Genomic DNA, 22826 nt, shown 5'->3' with positions numbered 1-22826 from the left:
AAAAATAATCATAATTACATAATCATACTATCATAAATGCATATCCACAAGGGGGCTTAATTAAGGTTGCACAGGCACCCTTAATTCTGGCATTTCCTAACTTTTGAGTCCTTGAATTTTATGTGCAGTCTTAATGTTCTTTTAACATCATTTGTGTGTGTGTGTAATTTTGTATCTTATTAAAAAACAAACTTATCATGTGTCATCCTAATGTATGTCTACATTGTACTGTAAACCTGAGTCTGTAGGACTCAGGCTTGTGGACTCGGTGTCTCTGAGCCCATGCTGCATTGTAAACCTGGGTTTGCAATTCCTGGACCAGCAGAGCCATGCTAACATGTCCAGACTACACTACGCAGATGTTCTGACTCAGGTCTATGGCTTGAGTTGCATCCGGACTGGAAAATGACAGGGCTTGGACCCAAGTCACAGTGGAACTCAGTCTGACACAGCTATGTCACTTTCCAAGGGTACCCAAGAACCAAGATTGTGAGGTACCTTGCCACTACTTGCCCCTAGTGTGACAGAGTCTTGGCTCTGCATGCTTTGGATTGAGTCCCTGAAACCAACAGCCTGGAGCAGCATCAGCACTGCTTTCCAAGCCTCCGCAGACCTCAGTCTCTCTGTACAGGTACTGACAGGCACACACCATCCCCAGATACTTGGAGCATTCCCTGCAGAGTCCAGCCCATTATCCATGGGATACTCACAGAATTACCAGGCCCACTCGTTCCAAAGGAACAAGATACCCCTTGCTTGTAAGATTCAACTCATTACCAGCACTTTGCTTAATACCACAGCACTGAGATATATTCCTAGTGAAAACAAGAATAAATGTATCAAAGATGAGAGATAGGGGAGATAATGGGTAAGGATATTGGAAACAAATGGTTACACAGAAAACAAAATTGTAACATGCTTTCCAAAGACTAAATCTAACAAACAGGTTAACCACCTGTCTAAAGCTATTTGTCATTCAAAGTCCTCTTCAGCATTTTCAGCCAAGCTTGGCTGAGACCCTGCTTTCATGAATGGAGGTGGAGGATGCCAGGATGTCGGCTTGCCTGTTAGAAATAGCCCCAAAGTTCGTTGTCTTTACTCAGAGACAGGATAACATCCATGGCTTCCCCCCCCCCCTTCAGTTTCTGTGTTCCTTTCCTGTTGAGTTCACATCAATTCATTACCATTTGACTTTATATGTAAATAGGCATCCATTGTGTTAGCTTACAATGCTTAATTTACAGCCTGACAGAAATACACCTTTCTTACCTCCTAGCTCAAGGAACCAGCCTATGGCATGTCACCTTTTGCTGACCTTTTAATTTACATGCTTAAAACCATAATCCTCTAGTACAGATTAATAACTCCTTCCATAGTACACATACATACATTTTCACAATTATATTGATGACTAGTGTCACTGGCTTTCAGGTGAGAGCTCACACAACTTTTTCTGGTGAACCAGAACATACACACCAGAATCAGGAGATTCTTCGAACCCCTTTGTATCTTGTCAGGTGGCAGTGAGAAGTTACCGGGTCCCACCTGGCTAGGTCCTGGGTACTGGCCAACCCAAGTCAGCCTGATTTGTGTGTGGACTCAAGGGGGCTTAGGCTCACACCTGAGTCAGTGCATTGTAGACATAGGCCTGACACCCAGCCCTACGTTTCTATGAGTCGATGACTAGATGGCCAGTAAAGGGTTTAAACTGAGCCCGCTCTGCACACGGACGAGGGTGACCGTTTACACGGGGCAATATCACCTGCTCACGCCAGTGTGGGAGGGACACACAGGACCCCACGCTGTAGTGGCGCGTAGGGTGATGGCATGGTGCTGTGAGGTGATGTGATATGTGGTTGTCACAGTGCCATACGGGGCAGAACACGGCCAGCTGGTACATCTGCCAGGGTGGCAGCATCGTGGGGAACAGCCAAGTGCCCGGTGCCCAGCCTGCTGCCTCCACCGGCGGGGGACCGCCCGTCAGCACGGGAGAGCTCTGCGCATGCGCCTCGGCGCTAGGAAGGCGTGGGAGCTTTGAGACACACAAACCGATGCGGGAGGAGAGGGGACTCCGAGCCGTGAATCTTTTGCACATGCGCTTAGCCGCTCGAAGACTGGGGATCGCCGAAGCCCTGCGCATGCGTCCCATCCTGAAACGGAAGGGGGAAGCGTCTAGCCGGGCGAGTCCTTCTCCTGCTCTGGTGGGAAAGGGTGAATGTGTGCCCTGCGCGAAGGGCTTACGCTGCGTGGTTGCGTCATGACGTTGTGTTGTTTTTACGTAATCCTCTTGGGACTGGTGTAACGTTCTGTCCGCGGAGAGCAGGGAGCGACTTCTCGGTGCGGGGTTGGGGGCGTGGTAGGGAAGTGTGGGGACGGAAGGCGGGCAGCCCGGCTGGGGCTGGGTATTGAAGGGTTAAGGGGTGGGGGCTGGCCTGAGGGAAGTGGGGGCAGCCCTTCTGGGGCAGGGGCTGGTTTGGGGCAGGGAAAGGGGGCAGATGGGTAGTGTGTGGGCAGAGAGAAGTAATCTGAGGTATGGTGGCTCGTTTGGGGAGGAGGCGGGCTCCCTGCTTTAGTGAGGGTAAGGTGTGTCTGTCATCAGTACCTTTGCTTACTGGTAGGGTCCCCAAGATGCCTGGAATGGTGATATTTGGGAGACGCTGGGCTATCGCTAGTGATGACTTTGTTTTTCCAGGAGCCTTTGAACTTTTCATCAGAATGATCTGGTAAGAGCCACCCCATCCTCACTTCCCACCACCCTCCAACGTGGGGAGGACCATGCAGCTGGGAGATGTTAGAGGGATCTGGCAGCTGGGAGATGTTAGAGGGATCTGGCCTGCCGTGGAAGGTGCACTGTACATTTGTGGTGCCCTATTATTATTGTTATTATTTATTGTAGAACCCAGTATGCCATTGTGCTAGGTGTTGTATAAACAGAACAAAAAGACGTTCCCTGCCCCGAAAAGCTTACAGTGTATAAGATAAGAGACAACAGATAGATAAGATAGATACAGACTCACTCAAGTGTTCCGCCTGCAGCCATTCCCTCCTGGTGACAGCAAGCTGAAGGCAAAACTGATCTGCTGCTGATTAACTATTGACAAGTGATTTCTAGTCCTCTATAAAGGATAATGCAAATGTTAGGATTATTTTAATTGTTTATTTTAAATGTGTGTTAACTTTCATTCTAATTGGAGTAGTCCTTGGGCTCCTTAGGAAATTGCTGTTATGTATCTGTAGATTACCTTGTTGCTTTTTATAACACGCTTAGGAAGCTGCTGATTTGGTTTGTTGTTAGGAATATTTGATTAGATGCGATGTGAGACTATCTGGTTCATTTGACATTTTATTGCATGGAAGTGAGAGGGGAAATTGAGGGGGTTTTCCTATCATGTATGGACAACTTGGGTTTTCATTTCGAGAACGAGACATGTAATGTAATTTTTGTATGCTGTGCTAAATTAATACCATACTACACAGTAATCACTTGCTACCACTTCAAGGTGTGGCTGCATCACTTAAACTGATAAACTTCGTCCATCATTGAAGTACTCTGGGATCCATCTGAATGAAAGGTGCTATAAAAAAAGGAGGATATTTTTGAACTTGTAGTCTCTATTGTGGTTACTGCACTATACTTAACTGGGGTCTTTACATTTTGTGAGTTTCTTTGTGGGAATATGCCCCTTTTGTGAATTATTTTTAAGTGAAGATGGGGAATTTTTTATGACTGAATCAGCTTTGTGGTGAAGTATGTTTCTTCCTAGCCGTGACAACTTATGGTACTGTTTTTCTGCAGGTGGATTGGAATTCTTGTTTTGTACTCCATTCACAAAGGGAGATTTAATTGTACTGGAGGGGGATTATTGCACAGCTATCTGCTTGTCCTCCTCATTCTCCTGGCTGCCATAATATGCGCTGTATCTGCTATTGTGTATATCAGTATGCAAGGTAAATACTTAGTCTGCAGTATCTGATGCTTATTGTAGTAGGATCTATATATTTTATTTAGATTTGACATTAAAATAGAACAGCTTTACAAACATTCTGTGTGCTCTGACAGTAATAAAGTTTATAATAACCATTTTTCAGCATTACTACTACAATACAAATAAATTAAACTCTTCCAGCCTTCAGTAATCAAATAGAGGTAACAGCTTACCACAGCCCTGGAGATAATTTAAAATAGAGGGACTCCAGAATATCCTCTCACAACCCAAATCAGATTCAGCAATTTACTAGTTCACTAATAAATAATCTGGAAAGATGCACTATTTTTAACACCTCTGACAGACTTCCAGGAGAAGCTATGCAGAATCCATCTGCTCCATAATGGTACTTGTAAACATAGCCTTATATAGTCACATTTGGTGCCACATATCAAAAGTGTATCAGATACAGTAGGCTGTTAAGGAAAAGTATATAGAAAAGTGGTCCACACAAATTATATAAAAAGAAAAGGAGTACTTGTGGCACCTTAGAGACTAACCAATTTATTTGAGCATGAGCTTTCGTGAGCTACAGCTGTAGCTCACGAAAGCTCATGCTCAAATAAATTGGTTAGTCTCTAAGGTGCCACAAGTACTCCTTTTCTTTTTGCGAATACAGACTAACACGGCTGCTACTCTGAAACAAATTATATAGTGACTTCTTAATACAATAATTATGTAAACAGGAAGAGTTTCAGTTTGAGGAAGAGAGGCAAACTAATATGATATGGGAGCATATGCACAGATATCTTATCATGGGACAGAGAGGTACCCGTAATGGTGGTCCCTTTGTATATCATGTTCTGTTCTGGGAGCCTCATTACCAGAAAGACTGACCCTCCTAATATCTGTCTTAGGTACTTGTATGCCCCCATTAGGGTAGTATTTGAGCACTTCACAATCTCTAGTGTATTTATCCTCACAACACCCCAGTATTATCCCCATTTTACAGAGAGGTTGTGACTTAGAAAGTCTGTTGTGGAGCAGGGACTTGGGCATGGGTCTCCCAAGTCCTAGGCTAGTGCCCCAACCATTGGACCATCCAAAAGTGATCATAGAAAAACAGCTAAAATATTTAGGCATCTGGAGGGATTGATCCGATGAGAGATTAAAAATCAATGTAGGTACCTTGCCCAAACTACAAGTTTTGGAAAGATTGGGGGTATAACTATATATAAATATATGTATGTTAACATCAAGGAGGGAGAAGGATTGTTCAGCATAATTAAAGGGCATATAACTAGGGCAGATAAATTAAGGAAAAACTGAGACTGGATCTCTGGGAGATCTAACAGTGAGTTGTTTTTCATTGGGAGAATTATTTCTGAAGGGAAATGGTGGAAGCCCTGTTACTCGGTGTCTCTAAAACAAAGTGAAGAAAACTCTAGTAAATGTGCAATAAGGAAACTAGAAGATGGACTAGATAATCTAGTAAATCTCTTGTATATCTGGAGTCAATTGATACTCTTACATTATTCCCCTCCCCCCCAAATAAAAACAATTCAAGCACTTTCAAACAGTAACAATGAAATAATCCGTTGTTAGTTAAATTACGTGCCTGGATCAAGTGGGTAGACAGAAGTTTGTTAGGCTGAGTTACATGCATCACCATCTGAGGCACTGAAATGTTCAATTTATTATGCTATCATCTGCTTGACAATATCTGCAGCATTAGAGTGTACATTGTAATTCACAACGCCATTTTTATTTTGTTGGGTGACAAGTTTGTTAGTAACATCTCTGTAGTTGATAATCTCACTGTATAAAAAGTATTTATAAATTGAGCTGAATGGCGTCACCGCCCTTCTGTGAACTACTTGTGACTCTCAGAAAATACAGTAAGGTTTCTAGTATTTCAGATCTGGGTAGCTTTGGTTCTCTTCATCGGACAAATGCCGCTTTTCTATTTTGATGAGATCTTTCTTCTAGAACACAACTTCATTTAAAAAAAAAAACAACACCCAGACTCTGTTAATCTTATTCTTAAAATAGTGAGACAAGGCTGAATGGTTGATTGGTGGTAGTACCCCAAACTGTGACACGAATGTGTGCATTTTGGGTCCCATGCTTATGCAGGGTGAATGTATCACAGACAAATGATTAGAGGAGGAAGGGGACTGGGTTAGAACATAAGCTAACTCTAAAGAGATTTTTGGGTTGGTCTTGTAGAATACTGTTTGACTGCTCTTTTGCCCAAAAAGATGGAGTATTGCAGTCAGAGCCATCTGAGCAGAGCGTGGGGGATGCTCATGAGCCTGCTTGTATCATCTTTCAGAGTACCAGCTGTGTTAGTCTGTATTCGCAAAAAGAAAAGGAGGACTTGTGGCACCTTAAAGACTAACAAATTTATTTGAGCATAAGCTTTCGTGAGCTACAGCTCACTTCATCAGATGCATCTTGTGTTCTTGTATATAACTGCCTTATTAATAAGCCCAAACCTATTGAGCAAAGTAAGCTGTATGGTGGTCATGGTTTTGTTGTAGCTAAAGTGCCTTTGAGAAAAGACTGTGAATAAAGATCAGTGATTGAAACTCTGAGATTGATCTCTATTCAGTTGACTGGACAAACCTGTAAATCTTTAAAGGTGCAACTGCAAATAGAAATCCTTGTTCTATTCCAGTATAATATGTAGAAAAAAAAAATGCTTGCCAGAAATGTAAGGAATTCTGAACTAAAACAGCAAAGCTCACAACCAGAGTAGCAAAGAACTGTAGGCAGGCCTTACTTTTTGTGGAGTTTTGGGTTTGTTATGGGCTCGCTACCACTTAACTGAAGTCAATAGCAGAAATCTTATTGCCTAAAGCAGTGGTCACCAACCAGTCGATCATGATCGACTGGTCGATCCTAGAGACTCTCCCAGTTGATTGTGATCTCCAGTGGTGTAGCAGGGCTGTGTTAAGGCAGACTTGCTCCCTGCCTGCCCTGGCCCGAGACAGCTACTGGAAGTGGTCAACGTGCCCCCGCAGCCCCGAGGATGGGGGTGGGCAGGGATCTCCCTCCGCGCAGTGCTCCTGCCTGCAAGCACCACCCCTGCAGCTCCGATTGTCCGGGAATGGGGATCTGTGGCCAATGGGAGCTGCGGGGAGGAGCCTGCAAAGAGGGGCAGAGCCACGTGCCCCCACCCCAGGGGCCGCAGGGATGTGCTGGCCCCTTTCGGGCACGGAGTGGGGCCAGGGTAGGCAGGGAGCCTGTCTTAGCCTTGCTGCACCGCCGACCAGGAGATGCTCAAGGTAAGCGCCACCCAGCAGGAGGCTGCACCCCAGTCCTGAGTCCCCTCCTGGAGCCGGCACCCCAAACCCTCTTTGCACTCCGAACCCACTCCTGCACCCCAAACCCCTGCCCCAGCCCTGACCCCTCTCTCAGAGCCAGCACCCCCATCCTGCACCCCAACACTCTGCCTATATGAATAGGCTAAGGCTGAAATGTATCTTCTGGGAAATGAGATATGTGTAACAACAGATACAAAAATTCCTCTGGGAAAGCAGAAATGATTTTAATATTTCCAGTTTTAAACAATTAAAAATGCTAAAGATGTTCACCATTCAGTTCTAAGACACTTTATGGTCTACAGCTTCACTTCTTTGAAACTTCTCTGTAAAAATCTTTGTTTGTTGGGATTTTTATATACTTGATTAAATTTCACACTGGGCACCATAGCATAAAAATACTGATGTGATTTTTTTTATGATACTTTATGTACATAAGATATATTTGTAAGTGACTTTTTACTTAAATTCCATCTGTAATTTCAGGAACAATTTCTAACCCTGGGCCAAGGAAATCTCTTCCTAAATTGCTTTATACTCGGCTAGGTCTTTATATCCCAGAATTGGTCTGGGCAGTTGTGGGAGCTATCTGGGTCTCTGACACCGATGTACGTTGTGAAAGGACTGTGGTAAATGCCGTATTTGGGACAGTTGTTGCAAGGTAAAGATGCCAACAGAAAACTAAGCTAAGCTTATATTATGAATTTATATTTTAAGTATCCAGTGAAGATTTTTTCTGACCGCTCACAACTTGGATATTTGTTTTAAATTACTGGAAGTTCTTAAAGAAGGATTTTTGTAGTGTGTGAATATATTAAGACTAGAATAAACTGATTTTTTCATTGTGCTTTTCTAATTACCTGAGAGATGTTGTGGCATTTTCCCTTACAAAGCAGGGGATGGAGTGAAGGCTATGAGGAGTAAAGATGAGGAGGGGTCAAAAAGACAGACAAAGATGGATGATAGGACAGATGTGAAGGGGGTGGGGGAAGAGAGACAGAGGAGTAGGGATAGATGCCTGAAGAGACTGATAATGGCATATGGGGCCTTCCCCAACTTAGCTATTTCAAAACAGTTTTCAGTCCATGGTGATTGCAGTGGAGGTTTAGTGTGTTATGTGAAATGAGTTGGCAGTCTCAATCCTGTTCCTAGTGGATTGGTGACCCTATTACAAAGCCATCATCAGTACCAGTAAGTGAGTGTGCTGGTGGTATGCCATAATAAACTGTTTTCTTTTTTACCTGACAAGAACTATAGCTGCATGCTCTTGTATACAGTACTGTACAAGTACATGGTTCAACAAGCCTTTCCTCCCACACCCTTCTGTTTTGCAGCTGGGTTATCATCATCTTTACCGTCATTGCAGTTGTAATTGTCTTTGATCCACTTGGGGGGAAAAAGACACTGTACCTGGCTGATGATATAAATCGCAACTTGGAAAGCAGTCAATCAGGCCAATTGTTTTATAATGTCAAGAAGACCGCAACCAGAGTCTGGGAGACGAGAATCAGGTTACTGTGTTGTTGTATTATGCAAGATGATGATCACCGAGTGGCTTTTACAAGTATTGCAGAGCTTTTCCGCATCTACTTCTCAGTAAGATGAAAGATTTGTTTGTTTGTTCTTTTCATTCCATTTGACTAAACACTGAACCCCCCATACTGCAGCATTTTCGGATGTGGCTCTTGCCTTTAAGTCAGTGAGAGTTCAGCCGTGCCATTTACTTGCGAATCAGGCTTTTGATACCTATCAGCTCTATTCTGAAACTTATACCATGCTGTCCTTCTCTTAACATGGGTTCCTTTGCCCTCTGGGGGGAAGGGATTGGGAAAATTGCACAGACTAACAAATTCTGAACTTAAAACTTGGAAAAGCTGTATGCTCAAGTAACCACTGTTTTCAAACTACTTTAGTTTAACACACTTGGCACTTCACAGACATAGAAGCCAGATGGGCAATAGCTTTGCAACAGTGAATTTGCCTCCACTTTTTCACCAATATTTTGGTCACAAACTTGCTTTCCAGTAATATCATGCTTGCTTGCTTGCGTTTAAAAAATAATTGGTCCCATCACTGTTTTCCTTGTACAAACATATTCACTGTCTTAACTAAAAGAAAAGCCCCACTCCACTGGAGTTTTCTCATGCTCCTCTAAGAATGCCTAGTGGTATTAACTGAGTTTAGGATCTTATCTATATTGGGAGTTTAGATTTCCCAGTAAGGCTATTGGGCTGTAGTTCAGCCAGTGAAGCTCTTTTTCTCTTCTACTTGGGCAATTCCCTAATCAGGGGAATGAGGTTGATTTTTCTTAACCTTGGTATGTGATGATCCAGAGTTTACCATTTTTCCCCTTGCCCATAGTAGGGAATGGTACAAACAGCAAACAATTTAGCTACATTAATTTATTGAGTTTATGAAGAGGTAATGTTAGCATTAACAGTGTGTTAAGGCAGTTCTCCCATCCTGAACTATACCAAACTGTCCCATACAAAAAGCTACTCTTGGATGCTATAGAAAGCTCATTACAAGTTAAGGTCTGCATAGTATTGATTGAGCTGGGACTTAACTGCCAGCACACTGTGCGACTGTGGGAGAGCAGAGTTCATCAGTGACCGTACGATCTCTTTTTTCATGCTCAAGGTTGGTGGGAGACATTCTTATCCATTAAAGTGGTGTCTGTGCATACTGCTCTTTGATTGCCTCTTAGTCAGTGGGTTGTAGGATGATAGAGGGAGCCTTGATAAGCAGAATTGTCATTCTGGGCAACTGAATTAAAACCTCCCCACCTATGTACCTGGACCTTTCCTCTGTAAACCCTCCTTCACTTATGCGTGGTAGAAAAAGGAAGTGCCCGCATCCTGATTTTGCTGAGTCTTCCCATTGCCGTCAAACTTAAAAATCCCAGTTCTCATGGCTAATAGAAGGGGAATCCTTCTGCCAATATTTCTAATTATTTCTCCGGATCTAGCTTGTTTATTTTGCCAGTCTCATTTCCCATAAGTTGCTAACAGCCTTCCAATGATCACTGTTGACCTAGGGTCAATTTGAACCAATAATCTTGTGATGAAAAGATCAATTACCATACTCCCTGGCCTTCTAATCTGTTTTCTTTACAGATGGAATAATCTTCATGGCACCCTAAATACCCAATCCTGTGAGGGGCTGAGTGTTCTCATTTCACACCAGCTTCGTTTGTGACTGCAGTGCTCATCGCTTTGCAGGATCGAGCTCTAAATGTATTTACAGAATTGTTAAAGAGCTGTAAGCAAATGCTATGTGGCTTACCGTAGGTTCAGAGCAGGAGTATTTGCTAGTGACATATCACCAATAACAGCATGGGCACTCCTTCAGACTTGCATAATAGCTGTTGAGGGAGGTACAAGTTTTTTTTTTCTAAGTTGCTTGTGACAATTATGAGTCATGTTCAGATCATGTTTTGCTTTAGGGCTCCACAGGCCTTTTAAAGAAGATCCTTTTAACTTTCTTTGTGACATTGGAATTTATGTATGTAGCTTTTATTTGCAGAAAGTTTTTAAAGATGCAACATTGAGTGCATTGGAGGGGATGTGAATGTTTCACAAGCACACCCTTGCCTTCTGATGTACATCTATTTACTATAGAACTGCAAAAGAAAATCACTTTTTTTAATTTTTCAGTGGATTGCATGTGATGTTGTGGGTTTATTTTTAAAGAATTTTTTCCATTTCCTTTGGCAGGACACTGATATGGTGCCAACTGACATAGCAGCAGGCTTGACTCTGCTCCATCAAGAGCAAGATAAAGTGGAAAACTGCCCAAAAGACCCTGAAGAAGTCCTGTGTCATTCCTCACTATCCCATGTGGTAAGATATGCTACAAAAAACAGCTTTGTGATACAGCCTGTTAAAGGGACAGTGTCTTGTCAAACTGAACTAAAATGCAAGTTTTATAAAAATTAGCTTTGACAAAATCTAAGGCTCATAGTTTCCAGTATTTTAAGTTCAAATAGGAAATTTTGTAATCCAATAAAAATTCTCTTATGAAGTTTGCAATCAAAACATTGCAGTATTATACTAATACATGGAGAACCTGAAAGTAACAATGATTGGAAAGTGATTATAAACTAAAAACCTCCCAAAATGTTACCAAGTGTATTACAAAACTGAGCTATAAGGGTGGGATTTTCAAAAGCATCCAAGTAATTTAGGAGAACAAGTCGCACTGGAAAACAATGGGAGTTGTGTTCCTTAGGCACTTTCGAAAATTCCACCCCACAATCATGTTTTCATATATATTAATAAATATGAAATTTTGAAATGGGAAGTAGGTAAATGTGTGAAAATTATAGGCTTTTTTATATCACCATGTAGAATATGCACAAAAACAAATAAGATGACATTCCAGTGTTATGAACAGGATAAGAAGCAGAAACAGTAATTGTTTAATGCTTGCTGATCAGGAGTGACACTTCATTTCAGGATCTTCCACCAGTCTCTTAAATGGCTTAAAATGAGAAAAATCTCTTGTAAATTATTTTGTACCTTTTGTAATCTTTAATTTCTCACCTAATGCACCGTTTTAACCAAAGTAGATGATTCCACTTCAGTTAAAACAGTTTAAGTGCACTCCACTTACTAGATAATTCCTTTTGAATTCAACTGATGGTGAGTCCAGTACAAAGAAGAAAAGCTCTTGTGAGAATGGTCGGCTACATAATCTGTAGCCTTCCCTCCACCTACACCCCTTAGGATGAACATTTAATTTTCAGTACCATGTTTATCAGTGCATAGTAAAGTATAGAAACATGGTATTGTTAATGAACAATTACTTTAAATAATAATTAGAATTTTTCAAGATTCCAGCTTTATTATTAACAAATACACCCTAAACTTTTTCTAAATAAGAAAATTGAATATGCGTAAGTGTGAACTCCTTCCTCTCAGTTTTCTGTTTCACTTACCTGGGGCTTACAGTGAAAAGGTAAAAGAATAAACTTCATTGCGTGACTTCTTGGGCCTATGGGGAGATCTAGGCCCTTAATGTTACAGTAGCATGTATGCATCTGCATTCTTTATCCTGGGCTTGCCTTACATGTACAACTGGTGATTTTTTTTTTCCCCCTCCAGACTGATGATTTGGATATTGAATTAGAAAATGCTGCTCACTACATGCAGTTTGCTGCAGCTGCTTATGGATGGCCTTACTACATATACACTAACCCATTTACTGCACTCTGTAAGCTTAATGGTGACTGGTAGGTTGGTATAAGATCTTAAAAGTGCATAGTTTTGTTTTTTAATTATTTGGTTTTTCATATCAGTACAAATCACTTAAATAGCAGTTCTCTTATTTCATCAATTTCTGTGTATTAATAGGTATACTTGAGCTTGACTGCTAGAGTTGTCTTTCACAAATTGAGTAAAAGGAAACCAACCTTCAAAATACTACTTCCAATTTTGGAAGGGTAGACAAGCTGTTTTCTTTGGCCAAACTTACACCACCATACGCTGAACTTGATGGCATTTCTGTGTTTGGCTATAACACAAGAAGTTTTTGAACACTGCACGTGATCAATTACAAATGTTCAAAGAATGTTCATGGGCATCAGTGACCAGAACCCTATTGATTTTGGATAGAATTGGACAACTGAACGGGGGAGTGGGAGACATATAAAGCAACAGTTTTAAGCACCTCTGTAATTGTCTATACAATCAAACAGTTGGTTAATGGAACCCATTAATGCCTTCTAGCATAAAACTACCTCTGTCTCATCTCTGCCTGTCCTACCAGAGTTTAACATGTTTGCACCTTGAATGACTGGTCTGGGGGAATTGGGGCATGGGAGAATGGGAGTGTGCACACAGCCCCTGGCATGGGAGACAGAATGGTGGGAGGACACATAGGGCCCCTGGTGTGGAATGAAAATTGAGGGACCTTGGTATGAGTGGAGTGGGGAGCACCCAAGACCACTAGCATGGAGAATATGAGGGGGAGACAGAACCTAGTGAGGCAGAGATTGGGGTATCCTGGTGTGGGTAGAGGGGGGCACACAGAGCTCCAGCACTGGGAAGATGGGGTGTATGGAGGGAAAAGGATGCACACACAACTCCTAGTCTGGCGGGAATGGGGGTGCACACAGAGCTGCTGGCATAGGGGGAATATGAGGAAATTTCAGGGAGTACCTGAAATAAAGAGGGACAGGAGGGTAGCACACAGGGCCTTGTGGGGTGGAGTGGAGGGGATGCAAGGAGCCCCTGGTGCTTGCAGTGAGCTCAGCCTATGCAAGCTACAAAGAGTGTGACCCAATAGTCACAAGAAAACAAAGAAGCAAAAGATTGCAAACAGTGTAAAGAGTTACTGGTCTTCATTCTGCCAAGTCAGTGTTAGTATCTGAAAAGGCATTTGATTGAGTTGAATGGACATTCCTCAAAACAGGGTCATGGGGTGTTGGAATCAAACTAAACCGAAAAAGATGGATTGAGGCCTTATATGCTTCTGCTTAGACAAGCATGTGTATAAATGGAAGAACATTGTTTTCTCTATTTAGGGGAATCAGACAATATTACCCTCCTAGACCTCTTTGTCTTACAGTGGAACCCGTTGCTTCTATATAAGCTATATAAGGAATGAGTCAGTTGTTAAAGACCCTGATCCTGAAATTCTCTCTGTATAGGAGTCCTCCCCCAAGTTAACGGGCCTCTGCACAGGCAGCCATCTGCACTGAGACAGGGGAAGGATCAAAATCTAACATAAGTCAATCTCACCATAAACTAGCTTTGTATGTTAATGTTCTATTTAACCTAATGTAACACAAGTGTGTCAACATTAAGAAAAAGAAATAAACAAATTTGGAAATTATACTAAATGAAAACCTTTCCTCTGTCAAACTTTGGCAGCTTTGAAGTTGACCCTGTAAAAGTTATTATCTAACCCACCGTGTCTCCAATATTCTGTGATCATCACAGCTACAATAATACTGCAAACTTTGGCAGCTAATATTAAGAAGACAAGCATGATCTTATATACTATTGCTCTGTTTAAATAGTCACCTCCATTATTGGTGACATTAGGAGTGAATATTCCATCCATCTTTGATTGCCATGACGTTAATTATCTTCCTGAGATGTCACAATTTACAGTAATAAAGACTTGGGAGAAATTGAATGAATTTATAATTTTATAGCTGAAATTGTGGCTGGGGTCAAATTAACTCTCTCCTTAGAATTGTTTTTGGACTTGAAATTTTTCCTCAATTGTATAATTTCTATCTGGATGTTTTTTAAAAAAAAATCATCTTCGGAATTGCCTTGTTTACTCTGCTAAAAGATTTATAGCAATGGTGTATTAGCCAGTCTTTATAGTATAAACACCCAGTGTGCTCCCAATAGAAACCCTGCTGTGAATGTAATTAAGCTCTTTTTCTGAGAGGAAATGTAACTAGCTGGAACTGGCAAGTTCACTTTTCTTTCCCATGTTTCCTTAGTTGCAGAAACAGCCCAACGGATTCTGATATGATTGGCAGTGATCGTCTTAACTTTCACTTTGGATCCATCCTAAAAATAACAGGGCTACAGTACAGAGATTTCATTCATATCAGCTTTCATAACAAGGTAAACAATCTGGACAAACATTCAACAAGAGAATTCTCAGTAATTTCTTGAGTTCAATTAGAAACCAGGAAGAGGATGCTTTCCTCTCCTCACCCTCCACTGTTATATAATGGAAGCCCCAACCAACCCAAAATGTTTTAAAAAGTATTTAAAAAAAAAACAAAAAACAACCCTAATACACAAGTGCTTGTTTAGATAACAGTAACACAAACATTGACTTTTTTTAAATACTGATAGTCTTCACAACACATAGAAACAGCTCTCGTGTAACCTTGTACAAGAATAAGAGAAATCCTAATGATAACATACAATAGATTTTAAAAAATCCTGAGTTCCGTAAGGAAAGTTTATATGCCTAAATAGAATTTCATGATGTCATGTTCATTCCTTTCCAGGAAACTACAGTAAATCTTTACTGTTCTTAAAAATTTGGTATCTTCACTAAACACACCTAATTTTTTTTATCCTTTAGATTTTCGAGATCCCATTTTTTGTTGCTTTGGATCACAAAAAGGAGGCTATTGTGGTTGCAGTGAGAGGAACCTTGTCTTTTGAGGTATCATCTCTGTTGTGTAACACTGGCTCTGGAGATGGATATGTCCTAATGGTTTGGAGGAGACAGTACACTTCTCTGTAGTGGCTAGATGAAATAGTGCTACAGTGACACAATGAATTTTAAAATAACCCAACAGTTGAGTCAGCAATGAGATAGGGGAAGTAGATAATCTTCTTAAGTCATAAGCCTGTCTGGTTTTGGATGCCTGGATGCCATTTTAAGAGGCAAGTGGGAGAAGGGCGCAGGTAATTTTGTGTCAATATGGTGTGAGGTGTATGTACAGTGTACATTCCAGCTTTTGCATAGTAGCTTTGATCAGAGTATTGTTATATATACAGTAGCTGTAAATGGCACTTTGTAATGGGTTTCTAGGTGTGTGTAAGTAAGAAAGATTCATACTTCCCTTTTTTTATGTGCAATTACTTGCAGACTCGAAGTTTGCTTGAGGATATTACTGTAGTAAAGACAGTGTAAAGGCTGTGAAAATTCCCATAATAGATATCTGTAGCATAAGGGATCTGTCTCGTTATTTACTTGCAGGATCTCCTCACTGATCTGTCAGCAGAGTGTGAAGACCTGGTGCTCGAAGACGTTCTGGAAAATGGTTTTGTACATAAGGCATGTGTCGTCTTTAACCATTTGAAGTGATTTATTCAATGAAAAAAATCAAATTAACAATCCTATATTTCTTCAGTTAAATGGAATTAGCAGGTTTTTTTGGTGAGACGGAGTAGATCAGCTATCTGGGTGGCTTGTTGGCAGTGTTCTTCTCTGCAATGCAAGAGAAGTTTTTAATTTGTAGTCATGGTGTTTTGCTTGCCTCTTGTATCCCTTTAAATTTAAAAAAAAAGAAAAGAAAAAATGTAAATGTGCAGTATACTCAGGTGCCACTATTGGGCAATACATATGTCAATAGAGCATTGAAACAGTTAACTAGGTTATCACACATTTTTGCAGTCAGTACTCTGAACACTGCATTTAAAGGGATATGGGTATTGCATTTCCCACTGGACACTACTTTTGTCTCTTAACTTAGAATACTGTCTTCTAGGGGATAACTCAAGCAGCAAATTACATCTACAGAAGGCTAATAAATGATGGCATTTTAAACCAGGCTTTCACCATTGCTCCTGTAAGTCATGACTTCCAAATTATTCAATTTTGCTAGCAGTGTTTCTGACAAAACACTTTAGTTACATTGGAAATCAAAGTGGAGCAAGCTGTCTCTCTTTTAACCTCACCATATAACTCTCTTTTTGTTTTTGTCTTTAGGAATATAAACTAGTTATAGTTGGTCACAGTTTAGGTGGTGGAACAGCTTCCATATTGGCCATCATGCTCAGAAACTCCTTCCCAACATTAAGATGTTATGCCTTTTCTCCTCCAGGAGGATTGTTAAGGTAAATACAATACTTGGTTTTAAGTGAAAGATACAGAAATTATTGAGATACTTACCCAAATTCATCCCTGGTATGACTGAGTAGAGTTGCTTCAGAGATGGATTTGGCTCATATTTTGACAGAAGAAGCTGTAGTGGTTTTAAGTTTAATATATTAAATAGGGCTGTCAAGCGATTAATCGTGATTAATCGCACGATTTTTAAAAAATTGATCACGCGATTAAACAATAATAGAATACCATTTATTTAAATATTTTTGGATATTTTCTACATTTCCAAATATATTGATTTCAATTAAAGAACAGAATACAATGTACAGTGCTCACTTTATATTTATTTTTGATTACAAGTACTTGCACTGTAAAAAAGCAAAAGAAATAGTATTTTTCAATTCACCTAATACAAGTACTATAGTGCAATCTCTTTATCATGAAAGTTTAACTTACAAATGTAGAATTATGTACAAAAATAATTGCATTCAAAAATAAAACCATGTAAAGCTTTAGAGCCTGCAGATCCACTCAGTCCTACTTCTTGTTCAGCCAATCGCTCAGACAAACAAGTTTGTTTACATTTACAGGAGATATTGCTGCCTGCTTCTTGTTTACAATATCACCTGAAAATGAAGACAGGCATTCTCATGGCACTGTTGTAGCTGGCATCGCAAGGCATCGCAAGATATTTACATGCCAGATGTGCTAAAGATTCATATGTCCCTTCATGCTTCAACTACCATTCCAGAGGACATGCGTCCATCCTGATGACAGGTTCTGCTCAATAACAATCCAAAGTAGTGGGGACCAATGCATATTCATTTTTATTATCTGAGTCAGATGCCACCAGCAGAAGGTTGATTTTCTTTTTTGGTGGTTCAGGTTCTATAGTTTCCTTGTTGGGAGTGTTGCTCTTTTAAGACTTTTGAAAGTATTATCTCCTGTAAATGTAAACAAACTTGTTTGTCTTAGCGATTGGCTGAACAAGAAGTAAGACTAAGTGGACTTGTAGGCTCTGAAGTTTTATATTGTTTTGTTTTTGAGTGCAGTTATGTAACATGCACTTTCACGACACAGAGATTGCACTACAGTACTTGTATAAGGTGAATTAAACAAAAGAAATAGTATTTTTCATCTTTTACAGTGCAAATATTTCTAATCAAGAATAATATACACTTAGAATTCTGAGTTGTAATTGAAATCAATCTAATTAATTCTGGGTTGTAATTGAAATGTATAAACAATATGAAAATGTAGAAAAACATCTGAAATATTTAATGAATTTCAATTGGTATTCTATTGTTTAACAGTGCAATTAAAACTGCAATTAATCGTGATTTTTTTGAGTTAATCATGTAAGTTAACTTCAATTAATTGACAGCCCTAATATTAAAGAAATTTGAACAGGCTTATCTTGTTCTGACTGTGGGGTTTTGCATTTGTAGATGATGACTGAGACTTGTTCACAGCTTATTTATAAAATAAAGTTTTCCAGCAAAGTTGTAAGAATGAAATACTGTTAATTCTGTTAACAAATACACTGTTAATACTGAAAGTAAGTGCTTCAAACCAAAATCCTTAACTAATCTTGGCCTGTTCAACATAGAATCATAGAAATTTAGGATTTTAAGGGACCACAAGAAGTCATCTAGTCATTAGCATGTGTAAGGGGGTTCGGTATAACCTGCTCTTGAATTTAGTCTTAAAAGCCTAGTTCCAGAAAAAAGTCCAGTAAAATAACTGAACGTTTTTATTGCAACACATTATTATATTATACAAATAACATAGGTCATAGCAAAAACTAAAATATGTATATATATATATTTTTTATTTTTAAGCAAATCACTTGCAGACTACTCTAAATGCTTCATTGTGTCAGTCATTGTTGGAAAGGACCTTGTTGCAAGGTGAGGATGTGACTTGAGATGGTCAATTACATTTTATTCAGAGATGGTTATTCTCCAGCAGTTGGCCTAAGAAGCATTTTTCACTTTGTTTTGTATGTTTAAACAGGTTAAGTATGCCCAGCATGGAAGACCTGAAGAGAAGGATAGTGAGAATAGTTGCTAATTGTAACAGACCGAAGGTAACAAAACACACCAGGAACAATAAAAGCAAAGGGAATTGTCAAGTAGTTTTGATACAACATTTAGTGTGATGATGGCTTGTTTTGTGTTAAGAAACGGGTTCCAAAGCACAAATTGAACAGAAATGTTTGTTAATTTTTAATTTAGTGACAACATAGGTAAATGGTGTTGTCTTATTTAAACCTTTCCCTGCTGTGTTGGAAACCCTTGTGGTTGAGCGTAAGACCTGAGAGCTGAAATAGGGTATGTAATTCAGGCTAGTTTGCTGCTCAAGGGGAAATGCAAAAAATAAACCAAATAGCATAAATGGTGACAAATAATACAATTTTTAAATAGTTTTAGTAAATTGTTATTACTTACAAAAATAGGGGATTTGTTTAAAATATCTTTATTTTCAGTCTCATTTTTAAGGCAAAAATCTCAAATTTTTATTGCCTAGTTTTTGGTTTTAGTATTAGTGAGAAAAAACACTATAGGCTACAGTCAAGTTCACATATGTTTCAGGAGGCCTAGTGGTGGATCTCCAGTAGGGCAGCATTGTTTATTTGCCATCCCAATTTGTTGCTGTGTTAGGAACTAGAAGTATGCAGAGGCTGTGCAAAGTGTCAGTAGTGGGACAGTGTGCCCCTGGTGTTGCTCAGCAATGATCCCTGCAGCTGATTAAGGACTGATTGATAGATCAATGACTGAGCACTCCAGTTTGGCTCAGTAGGCTAAGTTTGACCCTGTCTTCTGGGACCAAAAGGGAGTGGGAATTTTGTAGAAGGGACTTCTCCCCATCACCAGGGAAGGCTTTGGCTGTACAATCAGTCCTTACTATTCATTGAAGAAACACAGGCAAAGTTCCAAAAGAAGGTATGCTTGCATCCTTAGAGCAGTAGTCATTAGAGAAGGATCGCACGCTGGATGGGGCTTTAGGGTGGCCCTCTTGGAGGACTGGAACAATAAATTGTCAGGAAGATGACTTTCTTGTGGTGTGAGAAGGAGTGGGTTAAAAACTGCCATCCATCGATGCCTAGAGTTAAACCCTAGATCCTTCATGGGTTTTTCCAAGATTTGTGTGTACTTCCAGGATTAGCGACCCTGTGGAGGCCCTCTGTGGAGAGTTAAACTTAAAGAAGCTGATAGGCAGCTAGAGATGGTGGATGTGGGGATTCAAGCTGGATAGGAGAAGTAGACCAAAAAAAATGTAATTGTCAGAGTTGTAGACATTTGCCTCTGAATTGGCCCTTCTTAACTAATTAATATCCACTCAGTCCACAAAAAAGTCTCTCTAATGTGGAGAAACTTGGGTATAGAGATCTTGAAGTGTGTGTGTGTGTGTGTGTGTAAAATTAAATTACACTACTTTGAAAATAAACATCAACATTTCATGTTCTGCTTCTTTCTCTCTGAACTCAGTACCAGATCCTGCTGTATGGGTGTTGGTATGAAGTGTTTGGAGGAGATCCAGATAACTTCCCAACTGAGTTAGATGGTAGAAATCAAGATGCCCTAACCCAGCCTCTTCTAGCTGAACAGAGTTTAATGATGCATCGATCACCTTCCTACAATGCCCTTGAGGATGAATCGCCTTTAAATTCTCCACCTCAGTATCCTCATCTTTATCTCCCAGGAAAAATCATCCATATTGTAGAAGAAGCCAGCTCAAGAAGGTAAATGATCAGCATTATGCTTCACTGAATTATTAAATTGAAGCTTCTCTTCCTCACCTTGGGAGCAGAGGCAAGAGCTCTGGTCTCTCTTCTCTCATCTTCTCCTACACGTATTCATGCCCTTTATATATTGTATCCAATCTTCTCTGGCGTTCCCGGTTTCTTTTACCTACTTCTGAGTCAGTGCTTCGTTTCACCCTCACCCCCAACACTGGGAACAACCTCCTCTCTTTGTCCCCTCCACTGAATACAGCTGCAATGTCATAAAACAGTAATGACCAAAACCCATTCTGTGTTGAATGTGTTCTACTCATTTACACCTTTAAACAGTAAACTAGCCAGGAGAGGTACTTGTTACGTGTTTGGTGCAGGCCACATACTGTACAGCACTATATAAGGCATCACAAAGTATTTAGGTGCTGCACAAATGTTACAATAGAACAGAATCTAACTCAGGATAAGAAGAATGTGGGGAATAGGATTAGCTCTCAAATTAGCTTACTTCTGATCTCACTGAAGTTGTTTTACCATTGATATAAACAGGAGCACACTAGGCCAATACAGAGTGTTTTTTGAAAAGCCCACTTTCTTCTAATTATGTAAAATATTTAGTAGTAGCTGAGTAAAGGTTTGTTTATACCCTTTAATAATCTGCAAAGGTTTTAAATATATGACCAATATGCTTTCTAAGGCCAATGTGGATTTCCAAGATTTGCACTGTATCGTGGACACAGATCAATATTCATATGATAGTCTAAATGTTTGAGGCTTTATTGAAATATTTGTCTTTTTAGGTGGTGTTCTTCTGATGTTAAATATACTGCAAGATGGTCAAAAGAAACAGCCTTTAGCAATATTTTAATAAGTCCCAAGATGATAACGGATCACATGCCAGATGTTGTGCTCAAAGCCTTGAACAGCTTGACTGAGGAAAAAGCATCTTGTATTACCTGTCAAATAGAAGGAGACTTTCACACCAACATCGTATAACTATAGCTCTAAGAGAATAGCTCTGTTTTTTTTTCTGTAAGATTCAAGTATTCTAGGAGTCTTTAACCTCAGACTTAAGTGGTGGTGTGGGGTTTTTTTTGTTTTTAACATGCCTAAAATAGAAACTGGGGAGGCATTGTCTTGGTCACTGTCATAATGCAAAATGCATTTTACTCTGCAGAGGTAAACATTACTGGCTAAGTGTAAGAAAATGGTTAAAATGAATGTATTCAGAATTTTGACAGAAGCAGATATGCCCTTTCTGGAAATGGAACAGTAAGATGAGTCTTAGCCACTTACATGTAAACTACTGTACCTTTTATTTTACAGCTGGAAGGATTCAGATAAACTGAGAACAATTCATAGGAAGATAATTGAGCTAGAGCAGAGGAACCATGACACAAATTCTAATTCCAGCTCTGTCATAGACTTGCTATATTACCTTGCATATGTCACTTAACTTCCATTGTGCCTCAGTTTCACAACTGTAAAATGAGGGTATTACCCATCTTAGCAAAGTACTGAGATTCTTGGGTGAAAGGTGCTATGTAAAAGCACAGAATTAATATTTATTAGAAATGGACACTCCCAGTAGGAAGTTTCATTAAAGGAAATTGGGTAGTAAATGATGGTGCAGTTGCAAATCTAGTGCAAAGAGAGAGGGTTAAAAAAATAAATGAACTTTTGTATTTAAAGAGCCAGTATTGATTGCATTAGTTACCTTCTGAAAATATCTCCACGGTATCATTTATTTCATGACAGTTTTCTTACAGTGGCTCTTGGTTTTAAAAATGCTGCTTAGATACATGTGCAATATTTTTTTATCTGTTTACATTTTCAATCCTAAAGGACTTACTTTATGCATTTTTAATTCTAGAATATAGGAATAATCCTTTAAGAACTTATTTTAGAATTTGACATGAGAACCGTTGTACCCTTTCTACACTAGATCCAGCCTGAGACGAATACCCTCTGACTCTTACCTTCCACGCATTCGGTTCAGTTGGATTCTCTAGTTAAGAAACCTTTGCAAGTACTAATTTTGCAACTCCACCCTTTAAATTGATTGTATGGTGAATGTCTGAGTAAGCTTGGTTGCTTTGTACTGAGCAAGTGACCTTTTTGTAAAAAGCATAGTTGCTTGTCAGAGTCCCATAGTGCACCTTTTTTTAAACAAGAAATGTAAAGTCAGAATTTGTGTTGGGATAGTGTAATTTTGTTTTGGTAGTCCAACTGTGCCCCTTCAAGCAGGGACAAAATAAAACTTCAGAATTTGTCTCTGAGTGTGCTTGTGTATGTGTAACA

General features: G+C 39.8%; 1 protein-coding gene across 4 annotated transcripts; it reads left to right on the top strand.

Moving 5' to 3' along the window:
• The first annotated feature begins 2259 nt into the window (after positions 1–2259).
• On the top strand, positions 2260–22797 carry DAGLB (diacylglycerol lipase beta). 4 transcript variants are annotated; one of them, XM_077828377.1, is made up of 16 exons: positions 2260–2337; positions 2619–2723; positions 3797–3948; positions 7739–7913; positions 8587–8848; positions 10969–11094; positions 12358–12485; positions 14715–14841; positions 15314–15397; positions 15938–16015; positions 16449–16529; positions 16670–16797; positions 18628–18696; positions 18803–18875; positions 20278–20531; positions 21326–22797. In XM_077828377.1, the coding sequence occupies exons 2-16, from the start codon at positions 2629–2631 to the stop codon at positions 21519–21521; spliced, it is 2028 nt and encodes a 675-aa protein (XP_077684503.1). In that variant the 5' UTR covers positions 2260–2337; positions 2619–2628; the 3' UTR covers positions 21522–22797. The 4 variants fall into 4 exon arrangements, with proteins under 4 accessions (XP_077684503.1, XP_077684504.1, XP_077684501.1 ...); XM_077828378.1 differs by having other exon boundaries at positions 2305–2337; positions 2693–2723; XM_077828375.1 differs by lacking the exon at positions 2260–2337 and having other exon boundaries at positions 2517–2723.
• The last annotated feature ends 29 nt before the right edge of the window (positions 22798–22826 follow it).

The sequence above is a fragment of the Eretmochelys imbricata genome, chromosome 10 (genome assembly GCF_965152235.1).
Source record: "Eretmochelys imbricata isolate rEreImb1 chromosome 10, rEreImb1.hap1, whole genome shotgun sequence".
In the NCBI taxonomy this organism is placed as follows: Eukaryota; Metazoa; Chordata; order Testudines; family Cheloniidae; genus Eretmochelys; species Eretmochelys imbricata.
This window is presented reverse-complemented; position numbering and strand designations above follow the sequence as displayed.

What these genes read in the sequence shown, in the direction of transcription:
- DAGLB (XM_077828375.1), top strand. Translation starts at nt 2,533, where the DNA reads ATGGTGGCTCGTTTGGGGAGGAGGCGGGCTCCCTGCTTTAGTGAGGGT. An exon ending in AAAATGGTTTTGTACATAAG is followed by an intron (nt 16,016 to 16,448) that starts GCATGTGTCGTC and finishes ACTGTCTTCTAG; the next exon opens with GGGATAACTCAAGCAGCAAA. An exon ending in AGGCTTTCACCATTGCTCCT is followed by an intron (nt 16,530 to 16,669) that starts GTAAGTCATGAC and finishes TTTTGTCTTTAG; the next exon opens with GAATATAAACTAGTTATAGT.